The 14560-nt window shown below is 33.6% G+C and overlaps 1 protein-coding gene across 1 annotated transcript; it reads left to right on the top strand.

Moving 5' to 3' along the window:
- The first annotated feature begins 1012 nt into the window (after window positions 1–1012).
- On the top strand, window positions 1013–9937 carry LOC115878859 (serine/threonine-protein phosphatase 2A activator-like). Its single transcript, XM_030895476.1, has 7 exons — window positions 1013–1287; window positions 1338–1426; window positions 1484–1690; window positions 1739–1956; window positions 6673–6797; window positions 7295–7503; window positions 9639–9937. Exons 1-7 carry the CDS (start codon window positions 1245–1247, stop codon window positions 9846–9848), a joined length of 1101 nt encoding a protein of 366 aa, XP_030751336.1. The 5' UTR covers window positions 1013–1244; the 3' UTR covers window positions 9849–9937.
- Window positions 9938–14560: the final 4623 nt, after the last annotated feature.

The following is a 14560-nucleotide window of genomic DNA, read 5'->3' as shown; positions in this document are numbered from 1 at the left end:
TCATATTATGCTAAGAAAATCACATAAATTAGGTGTAAGAATAGAGAAATCTTAAGGTAACAGAAAAATTAATGCAATATATGTATAAGCAGAATTAAACAAGGTAACTGTAAATGTTGCTGAAGCTGATTCTACAATTTTAATTACGGAGGCTAAAAGGCCTTTTAAGGCCTCCGTAGTTTTGATGGAATGTTAAAAAAAACCTATTATGAATATGACATGGAGCTACAGCCTACAGCATTTAAAAATTAAAAAAAAAGAAAAAACTAGGTCACATCTCTTTTAATTTCCCGAATTTTTAATAAAGCACTTTTGAAACGTAGCATAATAATCTAGAGCAATTAGATTAATTATAGGAATCTAGAGTTTTATTTCTATTTAATTTTATTGACTATGAAAATACATAATAAGCGTTCACGTTTCACGTGTTGTGCTAAATATTTAAATAATAATATAAATAATATACCGCGTACTGTGAAATGAATGACTGCGATGACTATGAAATGAAGATCGCTGTCATTTTATATGGAAAATGTCCTCAATCGTCATTTCCCAGCCAACTGGACGCCCTTTTTCGATCATACGGTATATATTGAAAAAAAAACACTGAAAAGCACATATTTGTTTTCTACTGAAAATAATTCCAAAATAACTTGCAATCTGGCAACATCAAAGATATGCGCATGCGTAGTTTCTGTGACTATATGCAGCAAAAACTCGTTTCAAGGTCAGCCACCGGATCCACAAGTCTTATCTACTCTTTGCCATTACCAAATTACCTATTTATTTATAAGATTATTTTTCTATAATAATAACAATATTTAGTTTATTAAAGTAGTTTTCATGTTGTTAATGAAGGGAATGAGAAAAGACATAGTTTTTGAAAATAAAATACACGTAGAAAACTACTACAAACCCTGCCCCCGTTATCTATGGCCTCTCTGGCCATAGATAACGCTTTGTGGCATATCGATATTTGGCGTCCCCTGCCTAACTTCCAATTCCTGTCAGATGTCAGATACATATTTATGTATTTTGTATTTATTACGTGTTTATTACTACATAATTATTTATTAGTATTTATGCGAATTGTGATTACTTTTTGATATGTGATATTGATGTTTTCTCTTTGCTCGTTTTCTACTACATTAATCTCAGTTTTTATTTTACCCTATTCCTATTTAATTTCTAAACTTGTACATCATAGAAAACGTGATAGAAAAATAGAAATAATAACTTAAGATATGGCTTCCCTTATAGCTACTCATTCGAAGAGTGTAATAACTGGTAAGATTTTTCTCCTTTCGATTTTAGTAACTAATTGATATATTTTTCAGTAAATGAACATCATGTGTTCACAACACCTGTGAAATTAGTAAAAACTGTTGATGATATGCAAAAATGGGATAAATCAGAAGCTTATTTTGTGAATAATACAATATTTAATTATTAAAAATTTATATTATTCTGATAATACCTTCAGGAATATTTGGGCTTTATTTATGCTATAAATGATGCAATTCAAGGAAAAAGCAACTCGCAAGGGTCAATAGCTGCCTCAACAAATGTAGAACGGATTGTAGCTCTGCTTGATACTTTGGAGAAATGGATTGATGAAATTCCTCCTATACAACAACCTCAACGATTTGGTAATGCTGCTTTTAAAATGTGGTATAATAAACTAAAAGAGGTTAGTATAGTATAGTTCTAAGTCTTTGTATTTAAGCATTTTTTACAGGAAGCCATAGAATTATTGCAAAAAGTACTTCCAGTTAACATTTATAGAGCAATTCCTGAAATTATGGTGTATTTAGAAGAAGGTTTTGGTAATGCTATTAGAATTGATTATGGTACAGGTCATGAGATATCATTTGTGATGTTTCTATGCTCTTTATATAAAATTGGGTTTTTAGAAGAAAATGACTTTACTGCAACTGCAACCAAGGTTTTTGTCAAGTAAGCATTATAGACTTGTTATTAATATACAGGGTGAGTTTCCTATGATGTTATCTATGGGTATCTCGGAAACTACTGGAGATAGAGAGTCAGTTAAATGGGAAAAGAATTGCAGTTTTGTGGGTCATAAATATGCGCCTTTCAGATTTTTGAAAAAGTTCATGCCTTACTAGATATTTCGAAAAAAACAAATTTTGGCTATTTTAAAAATTGTCCCTAATTCGATTATAAGCTATTTTAGACAAAAAGTTTTCAGATAAAAGTTGTAGATAATCACGTCCTTAATGAGATTGTGTCCTCCGCTTTTTCTTAAAGCCTGTCATTTTTGACATATGATACAAACATATGTTTTTTTAAATGCAAATCATAGTTGGCCATGGCTTCATAAAAAGCGCCATTTTTTAAGCTTTTTAGCGATATAAGCTATAATATGTTTTCTTTGAAAAATTACTGAATTATAGCCAATTCTTATCATTTTTAAACAATTTCACTTAGTTAGCCATGGAAACAAGTTCAATCGCCGTTGCTCTCAAAAGTGTGAAGCTGTCACATCTAAACTTTTTAAATTAAAATAAACAAAAGTCGTAAATATGAATTTTTCAAATGAAGAAAAGCGTGTAGATACTTGCGCATCAATAGAGTGGGTCCAACATGACTTTCATTATGACTTCCCCCTATAATGAAAGAAATGTTAAAAATTTATATCATAATTATGCAAACCCAGGGATAGGAAGAGGTGGACCAATTACATAGGCCTCCTCGATCACCTGACCTTTCCATTTTAGATTTTTTATGCTGTATGGTTAACAGTAAGGTTTACAAAACAACTTATGAATTAAGAAAGGCACTCAAAGTGGCGGTATGAGAGAAGTTTAATTAAGTCGACCGGTCCTTCTTTGAGAATAGGTAGTAATTCAGTTTTAAAAAGATGCAACTCAAAACAATGGCGGATTTTTTGAACATTTTCTAAAATAACTTAAAGTGTATGTAGTGTTATTATTTTTTTAAGTTTTAGTTTAGTTGTAAATTGTAAAGAACCTTTTAGTAATATATTCTGACTTTTTATAAGTTATAAATCACAACAGAATAAGAATACCATGAAATCTACATGATATTAGTCAAGAAAGATAAGAATTGGTTATAACTAAATTTAACTTTCTAACATGTCTTGAAAACCGTTCTCTAAAAAACGTAACATTCACTGGTCAACATATCCTCGAAAATGTATGGCCAAGAAAAGTTGAACCAATAATCCTACACGCTTTTCTTCATTTCAAAAATTCATATTTACAATTTTTTTTATTTTAATTTACAAAATTTGGATGTGACAGCTTCACATTTCTGAGAGCATCGGCGATTGAACTTGTTTCCATGGCTAACTAAGTGAAACTGTTTAAAAATGATAAGAGTTGGCTATAACCAATGACCTATAATTGGCTATAACTCAATAATTTTTCGAAGAAAACATATTATAACTTATATTGCTGAAAAGCTTAAAAAATGGCGCTTTTTATGACGTCATGGCCAATTATGGTTTCTATTTAAAAAAAACATATATGTTCGTGTCATATGTCAAAAATGACAGGCTTTAGAATAAAATGGAGGACACAATCTCATTAAGGATGTGATTACCTACAACTTTTATCTGAAAACTTTTTGTCTAAAATAGCTTATAATAGAATTAGGGACAATTTTTAAAATAGCCGAAATTTGTTTTTTTCCAAATATCTAGTAAGCCATGAACTTTTTCAAAAATCTGAAAAGCGCATATTTATGACCCCACAAAACTGCAATTCTTTCCCCATTTAACCGACTCTATCTCCAGTAGTTTCCGAGATACCTATAGATAACATCGTAGGAAACTCACCCTGTATAATCAGAAATTAATTTCTACAGGGTGTTTCAAAAAACGGGCCATCTCTCGTGGGGAGATACCTCACGTAAAAATTTCCCAGCTACAGGGAAAAGTCTTATATTTTTTAGATTTATTATACTTTTTTTCCAAGTATTTTTGGCGTATCGAATGAAATTTTGAGGGTAAAAGTTACTATAAATGCGACATATTTTAAGGCTAAAAAAGTGTCGTCATATTCACCAGGGACGTGCATATGGGTTATCACTGGAATATTTTTCTAAAAAAAAGCATCTACGTCCCTGACATTTTTTTCTCTTGTTAGCGAAATAGTGTAAGCAGTTTAATGCTGATTATAAGTTGTCTCTTGATATTTTGTTGATTTCGGCCTCCTTGATGATATAAACGTAATTTTATTACAGTATGTCTGTCCGTTCTGTAGCTACGCGGTATCCGTGAGAGGGGAAACGATATTCTCTCGATGTTTTTCGTAAAAAATTAGACGACGCGTCCCATCAATAAAAATTCGACAAATTTGCAAGTGGCCAATAAAATGAGTGGGCGGAGCGATTTGCGGTGACGTACTCGTCAAGTCGACGTATAAAATATATTGCTGTTTATTTAAATGTTTTTTGTCCGCATTCCTTTCATAGACACAGATCCAGCAGATGTACTGTAATTTGCCCTGATTCAAGTCTAATAGCAACCTTAATAATATTAAAAATGTTAAATGTTAAAATATTAAAAAATATTAAAAAATATTAAAATCTAAAACAACAAATGAATATCTTTATACATGAAAAGTTTAGAATTCACTAACTTGAGAATTAAATACTTGAATTAACTTACTAAAATAATTAAAAAGACCACTAGATAATATAAGATCTACACGGAGTAAATTCAACCGTCTAATTTAGTCAGAACCGAACTAATTTTTAAGATGAAAATACTGATGCCGGCACTATCTCGGACAGGCGTTACTACATTTTCGGCACGCCTCTGTTTGAGGAACCTTCGAATACCAATCCAAATACATATTTCGCACCTTTTTGATTGGCCGAAGGGTCCCTTCCCTGGTAGATCCCTAGACTTCTTTCACCGTTGTTCCTGGTTCTTATCCCGAGAGGGCATCAGCATGTCCTATTTATTGATTAATTGTAATTTTCAAACCATTCCGTGTAATTACTCTTTTACTAATTTGCTTAATAACATTCATAATCTAAGCCTTAACTAATACAAATGATATCATGCCATAGGATTACCTTAAAAAAAAACGCCTAGAAATGAAATCTTTATTTCTTCACTCGTTGGTCCATTTCTATTTAACTCTGGGAACGGAAAAAAAGATAATCCTATTTCTTTCATTTTCAGACATACATCTGGTGAACATTTGGATTCATACAAAACATATATTTAATACTTTTAATTTTAAATGTAAAACCTCTAGCGGGGGAATGTTTTAATTTTACTTATTTCCTAAAGCATGCATACGTGCTTTTTCTGCGTTATTTATTTTGTGATATCCATATGGTACACAACTGGTACCGCTCTGTCAAATAGAGTTTTGATAATAAGGGATGAATGTTTGTTCTACTTTACCCTCGTTTCTGTGATTTTAAAATATTTAGAAGAATGTATTATTTGCTTAGTTAGTTTCTCAGGATATATGGATACTTTTAGACAGTTTATGTGTCTTTTAATATCATTAGATTATTGGCTTAGGCCTTTAAAAGTTGGTTTGAATATGTCGACTGATAACTTCGTAAACTGAAATGGTTCTGTCGTAGAATAACAAACCCAAAAGATAAAATTATACTAAGCTGATATTATCCTATTACAGTTTTAATTTTGAGGATAACTTGGGTACGAATTTACAATAATAATTAAGCAATCCTAAATAAGATTTTAGTTCTGTTACAGATATAGGCATAGGAGAATTTTTTATAACTTTAATTTTATTTTCTGTAGGATGAATACTATTAACATCGACAATATATCATAAAAATTCTACTCTAGTTTGAAAAAGTTTGCATTTAGTTTTATTTACCTTTACATTATAAAAATCAAGTCTTTTAAAAACATTAACAACATTTTCATAAGAAGGTCTGAAAACTAAAATATCGTCTAAATAAGATTTAGTGCCTTTTAAGCCAGATAAAATATTATCCATAACTGTTTGAAAAATACCTGGAGCTGAACTTATTCCATAAGTTAATCTAGTATAAGCGAACAAACCTAAATGTGTGTTTATAACCATTAACGTGGTAAAGCACAATGATCAGAATCTAAGACTTGGTTTAACGTTTTTTTTAAAATCAACATAAATTTGTATTTCTTCAGTATTTTTCGTAGGTACTATCACAATTGGACTTGCCCAGTTACTAAAACTTACTTTTTTTAATATACTCGACTTTACCATTTTTATTAACTCATTTTTAACTTTATTTTTCAAAGCATAAGGCATTTCATATGCGCTATGAAAAATTTCTTTTTTTATATCAATTATAATTTGATTATCCCTCCCCAATGATTAGCTGCACGAGAGTAGACTAGTGGGACGTAGACGCTATTCAGTACTTATTTGCATCATACTGCAACAAAACCCGCCTTATCCAAATTATTTTTGTGTTTTTTCTCTTTAAAAATTAAACAGTAATTTTTATTTCTACAAAAATCAGATACAAAACAATGATTCCACTTAGTGGACATGTTTTTTGTAAAATATCGCTTCAAACATTTGCTAAAACAGTTTTTGCTTATTATCTCGAGACAAGGTTTTTGGGATAAGGCGGGTTGTGCAACTCAATGCCTCATTTATATTGTCTTTTTAACGTTATAGAATGTGGTTTCATCTTATTTTCTAGGTATTTAAATTTAGTAAGAAATTTACAACAAACTTATCGAATGGAGCCTGCAGGAAGCCATGGAGTATGGAGCTTGGATGATTATCAATTTGTTCCATTTATTTGGGGGAGTTCACAATTAATAGGTATTTCATATTTTATTATTAAAAACTTGTATGAACATATACAGTAAGGAAAATATATTTCTTATTTTTTGTGAGTTTATCACAAATTATCGTAAAAATATTCCACTTTCGCTGTCCTTGGTGAATACCTCTGTTAATGTTAAAGATAAAGGTTTTTGTCATCGAGGTTTTCGCGGACGTTGGCTACCATTTTTTTTATTAAAAAAAATGTCGGACAGGGTGTCGTGGTTTGTCATCAATGGTGTAATGTAATTTCCGATAAGAACTGTTTATCTGTTAAAAATTAGTGCCTACTTAACCTGGTTACTTTTTGAAAATATAGACGTGCAGAAAAAAATCCAAGTGTAACGTCAAGGGTTTAATTTTCACTTTCTAATATCATTAATTTTCATTTTATTTTTACGTCACGTTTTCTAATAGAACGCTATAATTGCTATCATTTTGCTGAAAGTTTAAGTAAAATCAAAGCGATCTGTAATTTTACGCACTTCTTTTAGCTCATCCAAAACTCGACCCAACCTCGTTTTTGAAACCTGATATTGTTGATAGCTATTGTAATGAATTTTTATTCATGAGTTGTATAAAGTATATAAACCAAGTAAAATCAGGACCATTTGCTGAACATTCCAACCAACTTTGGAGCATTAGTGGAGTCTCAAGCTGGTCAAAAATAAATGGTGGACTTATTAAAATGTATAAAGCAGAGGTTAGTAATTAGTGATATTTATATATTTATACTTGATTCCGCAACCATTTGTTGAATAAAACGGAGTATGATAAGGAGAAACTCAAAAGAAGTGTCCGTGATGTGGAGTATATAAATATAGTGAATAGATTTAATCTGCAGTTAATATGTTATGCTGCTCATATAGGCTTGATGCATTTCTGCCGATTTTTAAATTTCCGACAGCACCTCTCGGTACGGCATGAATCAAAACTGTCCAACTAATGCTATTTCACGCCGCACAGTGATGCAGAAGTTCCCAAGAGCGACAAAAAATCAAAATACCAGAAGTTTTTTCTTTAATTATAATTATTTCACTCGTATAATTTTTAGTAATGTATACTTTCAGAATCGTGAAGACTTTTGAATAAAAACAGGCCGATCATTAATGAAAATCATCAAATTAATTTATCTAATAAAGACTTTGATGTAATTAAGAACTGCTTAATCTAAAATCACATTATAGGTAAGCTAATACAAAATGCTCCAAATTACTCGAAAAAATACGATGTAGGATATAATTATTAGCTCTTTCTCTTCATAACTACGAAGTTTTTTTTGTAACATCCGGTTCATAACGACAATTTGATTCGAAATACCAATGTGTGGTATCAAATTATTCGTAAGAAAATGCCTTTTCCAAATATGTTAATGAGCCACCCTTGTTTCATTTGAAAAAATTGAGATATGATTAAAAATACGATTTGGGCATCTTTTAACCGGTCAGGACAAGACACTAAAAATATTAGACGATCATATCTATTTTTCCAAGGCTCCTTGATTAAAAATTAGTGTTTTTAACACAGCCGATATGTCACAAGTTGACATATGATATGTCATTCGATTCAGAGTGTTATTTTCTATTGAATAAAGGTATAGTATACGCCACGAATGTTTGGGAGTGATTTATCGGTCTCTATACCATGTGAACTAATCTATTCAAGGTCACATAAAACTTAATTTCAGTGCCGTGGTGTTTCAAATGATTATAATAATCAATATATAATCTGTTGTAATTTGTTGTTTTAACTGTCAAAGTCTTGTCAAAACATATATTTGGTTATAAATATAAAATGGAATGCCCCATTGGTCGCACTGCAAGCACACCAATGGACTGACGCACAAAAACGAATCAATCAAAGAAACGCGATATAGTATCGTCTTTGTCAATCACGCTAACATTTTAGAATAAGTAGGAGGAGCGCAGGTAGATGATTAGACCGGGCCTTCAAAACCTACGTCTGCGGTAAAAATTTACGTTTTAATTGTAAAAATGATAGCGCGCGTGTCGATTCTAACTTCATCAAGCGATGAATCACTCCCAAACATTCGTGACGTTTACTATACCGAGGGTGCCATTTAAAAATCAAAAGTTGTAGTCATTTCCGGTGAAACAGGAAGTGACCGAAAACAATTGAGTACGTCAATCAATCCTAATTTATGTCATATACCAACATCTGAAAAAATAAAAAAAGTTATAGGGGTGAGCCACTTTTGAGACGCACCCGGTATTTTAAATATTGCAGTAAATAGTGAAAATAAATATAGAGTGTTATGTATTTTTGAGACGCTCATAGCAAGTCGGATCTTATGATTTATAAATATACAGGGTGTTCCATTTGAAAAAATATAACTTTATTTCATATTTTCAAAAATATTTTTTTCATAGAAAAACAGACTACGCCACTGTATTCTACGTAAAAAGTTCTACAAGAATCAGTTTTCACATTTTCGATGTCATCCACAATAACGGAGATACGGTCCCAAATTGCAAAATTTTCGAAAAGACCCTGTAGCTCAGAAACGAAGAGGGCTATGAAAATTTTGTTTACAGCATTTTCCGTTTGACAAAAAAGTAGTACAGAATCACAAAGGGGGCATCCTCCTATCTTTACTAATAACGGAGATACTGTATGATTTCAATCAAAATGGGACACCCTGTACAGTCACGTTTACCGGACAAAGAGTGTAATGTAATAAGATCAATAATTGTAGTTAGTTGTTGATCTAAATTTAAGAAGATATTCTTATTATTGAAACATAATGTTATTAATTATAATTAAAACAAAATAAAATTATTAATATCAGTTAAACTTAATTAAGTGAAATTATTGTAGGTTCTGTGCAAATTTCCATTAGTTCAACATATAGTATTCGGCTCTTTGTTTACACTGAAGCCAGCTCAAATTGGAGCAAGTATTCGTAGACCAGGACAAGCTGAGTCTTCTCCGCCAGTAACAACTTTCCAGAAACCTTCAGTTACCACACTTCCCGAGGTCCAAACATCACGAAGTACAGAAGGGTCGACCGAGAAAGTAAACGAGTAGCTAATTATATACTTTGCATTTTATTTATAAGGTTGTTTAATTTATAATTTGTAACAATAAAGAATGTGATTGAATATGTATACTAAAAGAGAAACAGTATCAGGTCGTAATCTGATTTGAAAAGAACTATAAATAACTGAATTATTTTTTATATTTTCGATTTGTTTACATTGCCTGAGCATATTATAGCTTTGAGATAAAAATCTCTTATAAGTTTTAAAACTGACAAATATGAATACTATCATTTAATTAGTTATACATTTAGTTACAACATATTCAAAATTTAGGTCTATCGGTTTATGTTAGCAGTAATAACGAGTATAAATAAAAAAATGGTCAGTACAACGCTCGCCGTTTTTAGCGCACGTTCAGCTTTGGGTTTAGTTTTAGCGCTATTTTTACAGAAAATAAATTCTGAACTTTGATCAAATGACAAGGACATTATCATTGCCAATATCTCCTGGTTATAATATAGTTCTTTTTTCAAAATATTGCATTGTTTTATCTTAAAAAAAATTTGAATTATGCGGCTTTTTTTGCGAGAGCTACCGGAGCTGCGTTAATAAAAAGATGGCTGCGCTAATAAAAAGATGGCTATGTGTATTCTGTTTTTTTTTCTCAGGTAAGATTTCGCCAGACGATGACAGAAAAAAAGCAGATGACGTCCCATACCAATCTATTTATTTTACTAAAAAAAGTTTCTAACAATTTTTAAGTTAACTATTTTTTAGAATTTAGAATGAGTGGGAGGGGGGTTAATCACTTCGACCTTACAGATCCATTGTGTCCCCCTTTCTTGAATCATAACTCATCATACAGTCCCAGGGCTTTGACAAAAGCCAGTATCTGGGACGGTTTTATAGAGGGTAGTTCTCCATCTCCAATATCAGTCTTACCAAAATTCATGGCACGAATGGTTGTCGTCTCGGCGCACTCAGTGATGAGGTGTACTGGTGTTTCACCATCTTCCCCACAGAATCTGCATTCGCCGTTTCTTCTTAGTTTCAATCTACTGAGGTGTTCATTGAGGAGACAGTGTCCTGTTAAAAACCCCGTGACAATCCGAAGATTGTTTTTACTCAGACCCCAGGAAGATCTGTGATTTTTCTTGATATAAGCCCTCAGAAACTTCTTCGAGTGTCTTAGACCGTTGCAAGATTTCCATTCCAGGTTGCGGATGGAATCTTCCAAGTTCTTGAGTTCCGCCTTGAGTTGGTTACCACTTGAAAAGCAGAACGGTTCTGGTCCAGTTAGTGGAGTGTTCGCTCCTTTCCTAGCTAGATTATTTGGATTTTCATTGCCTTCTATCCCTTGGTGAGCAGGCACCCAGAGTAGGAGGACTTTGTTTTCTTTGCCCAATTTATTCAGCTTCTCTATGCATTCTTTGACCAATTTCGAATTGATTGATACTGAGTTGATCGCCTTTAACGCTGCTTGACTATCAGATAAGATGGCTATTTCTTGTTTCCGATAGTTCCTATCTAAGATAAGTTGTACGCATCTCTCGATAGCGTAGATTTCTGCCTGTAGGATACTAGGGTAAGTGCCCATTGGTTCGGAGTAATTAGCTCTCGGCCCAAACACTCCGATCCCTGTTCCACACAAGGTGCCTTCATGTTTCCCCCGAGCGATCATGACTATGTCATCTGTATACCCAATGCAGTGTATTCCCTCTAGAGTTAATTCATCTAGTAGTTCATCCACCACCAAGCTCCACAGCAAAGGGGAGGTTACTCCACCTTGTGGAGTTCCTTGCGTTGTTTTAACAGCTACAGTTTTGGTGCCCATCTGAGCCTCTGCTGTTCGTGTTGACAGCATTTCCCAAAACCAGCGAATAATAGTTCTGTTCACCCCTCTTGTTTCTAGAGATCGCCTGACCACCTTATGTGGTATATTGTCAAACGCCCCCGCAATATCCAAGAAGGCACAAATTGCTGTTTCTTTGCTATCCAGACTTGTCTGTATTAGCTCCGTTAATTGGTACAGAGCAGTTTCTGTGGATCTGCCCGTTCTATATGCATGCTGACTATCATGCAGTGGTTTAACCTTTAGATGATTTTCTCCAATATGGTTGTCAACTACTTTCTCCAGCGTTTTTAGTATGAACGATGTGAGACAAATAGGCCTAAATGACTTGGGATTTGTCCAGTCAGTTTTGCCTATTTTGGGTATGAAGATTACTTTTGCTCTTCTCCATGTGGTTGGTATATATCCCATCGCTAGACTGCTTCTTGTAATGCTTAGTAGATGGTGAGTAGCTATTTGCTGACCCTCCTTTAGAAGGGCAGGAAAGATCCCATCCACTCCTGCTGCTTTATAGGGCTGAAAGGTGTCGATCGCCCATTTCAGCTTTTGTTCTGTTATTACTAGCTTGGCCACTTCCCAATCTTCCCTGCAAGGATTGTGGGGTTCAGTGGGAGCTACATAAGTATCAATAGGTATGCTACCTGGAAAGTGTGTATAAAAAGTAGAGATTTGCTCTCTCTTCCTCTCCCTCCGTGTAGCTTCCGTCAGATTTCTTAAGCGCCATGTTGGGGATAGATCCACTCTTGGCCATAGCTTTGTGTAATCTAGCTGCATCAGGAGTAGAAGTGATGTTTTCGCAAAAGGATCTAAAGTCAGACCGCTTTGCCCTTCTTATCTCCTTCTTATACTCAGTTAATTTCTCGCTGTAGAGCTGCCATTCGCCACTGGATTTAGTTCTATTAAAGAGTCGTCGGACCTCCGATCTAAGTTTGGCCAACTTCTTGTTCCACCAGGGCTTGTTGTTACTTTTTTGTATGCCTTTACTTGCGGGGCAACTAGATTCATATGCATCCAATATTGCACCGCTGACTTCCCTTGCATACCATTCTAGATGCAGATGGTTTCTGGCCCTACTTGCATCTATACGGTTTAGGTTGTCTTCGAGATTGGTGTTATACATGTCCCAGTTTGTTTTTCTTGGATTCCTTCGAGTTTCTGTTTGGGGTGTGATTCCTCCTAATTTGAACTCGATGATTCTGTGATCTGATAGGGAGGGTTCCGTTGAGACCCTCCATTGTTTCACGTAACTGATTACACCAGCACCAACCGATTGTTAAATCTAACACTTCTGCCCGCGTTTTTGTCACAAACGTGGGGCTGTTCCCTACATTGAGAACTTCAAGATTGCATGCTAAGAGAAATTCAAGTAAACACTCACCTCTAGTGTTAGTGTTAGTGCCCCCCCCCCCCCACAGAGGTAGTCGCCGTTGGCTGCAGAATCGCACGAGCTCCCCGTACCTCCGGAGGCGGTGCCTCCCCGTCACCCGGAAAGTAAGCAGAGGCAATCACGATGTTTTTACTACAATCCTCGATATTAAGCTGAACCATGATAGGAACAAGATCTCGGGTTGTAAATTCTGAAACACATGTGTAGTTAATGTCCTTTATTATAAGAATACAGGCTCGGGGAAATTCCTGCCTGTTATCATATATTACCTTTGAATTTTTTCCAGACAAACCTCTAATTTGTCCCTGATACACCCAGGGTTCCTATTTAGTTAACTATGGATGGGTTTAAATATAAATCCGTCATGCGTCGTCCCTTGTTGTTTTTAACCAGTTTTATTGGTTTATTTCAAAAATGACAGATCGTATTTCAATTTTATTGGTTTGACGGAACGATGAACGACAAACGGACGCCGATGCGTATGAACTCGCCTTTAGATTTTTGACGTTTGTCAAAGTCTTGCCAAATTAGAGGTTATAATTTTGTGTCAACTTTTGTCAGTTTTTTTCAAATACCCTGCGTTTTGGAAGATGATGCATTTTGATTCGTGTTATTACGTGTGTTTTGTGTCTTTTGAAGTCAAGTGGAGGAAAAATCGAGTGAAAATTAACTGTAGACCCAGAGCACAGTTTATGGTTAATACTCGCTGCCCAGGCAAAATGTCTTATACATCAATAAAGTTACCATCATTAAAGTTCGTATACCTACCATCTCGTCGTAGATAAGTGCATCTCGAATATGGTAGAAGGACCATACTAAACACATACTAAAAACTGGAGTAGCTGTAAAATATCGACATCACACGATACGTAAATAATGGATTTTAGTACTGCACAAGAAAAATAATGCCAAAGGTACTGGTTTAAAGTTAATTAATCAACCTTTAAGGTACCTATAAAATTTGGTAAGTGTTATTAATTATAAAATAGTTTGTTTTATTTATGTTGTTTTATTTATTCCTGCGGAATATTACTTTGTATATAAATTTGTATTTGTACATAAGTTATATTAATAAATATAATCATAAATGCGGAAAGTTTCATAAAGCTTGAAAGTAAGAAATAGTTCTTTTTTATATTTTTTTGGTATGTGGTGTCTTGTTCTTGTTTGTTTTGTATTAACACATACCGTTTTTTATTAAATTAAATAACTCGAACACATTTTTTCAGTTTTATACAGTTTTCACAATATTTTGAAGTAATCACTTGTCAGTCAAATTTTAAATATAATAATTTCCTGCTATGTGTTCCAGTTGTACCAACTTATTTCTTTGTAAAATAAAATAAACTACTTTGAAATGAAAATGACAGACACATATATCACTGTCAAGGATCTTCTCGTTGGACAGACTATACGTCAATCATAACCACAATAGACTGTAATTTTACCTCGTCACCAGATTTTTTTGGAAATATTGCGCTTCCATTTATCCGGATTTCTACTAACTTTTGACCTTTCT

The sequence above is a fragment of the Sitophilus oryzae genome, unplaced genomic scaffold (genome assembly GCF_002938485.1).
Source record: "Sitophilus oryzae breed Bouriz unplaced genomic scaffold, Soryzae_2.0 scaffold_1536_pilon_pilon, whole genome shotgun sequence".
Taxonomy (NCBI): Eukaryota; Metazoa; Arthropoda; class Insecta; order Coleoptera; family Curculionidae; genus Sitophilus; species Sitophilus oryzae.
Note: the sequence above shows the minus strand (reverse complement) of the source record. Positions and strands in the feature narration are given on the sequence as shown.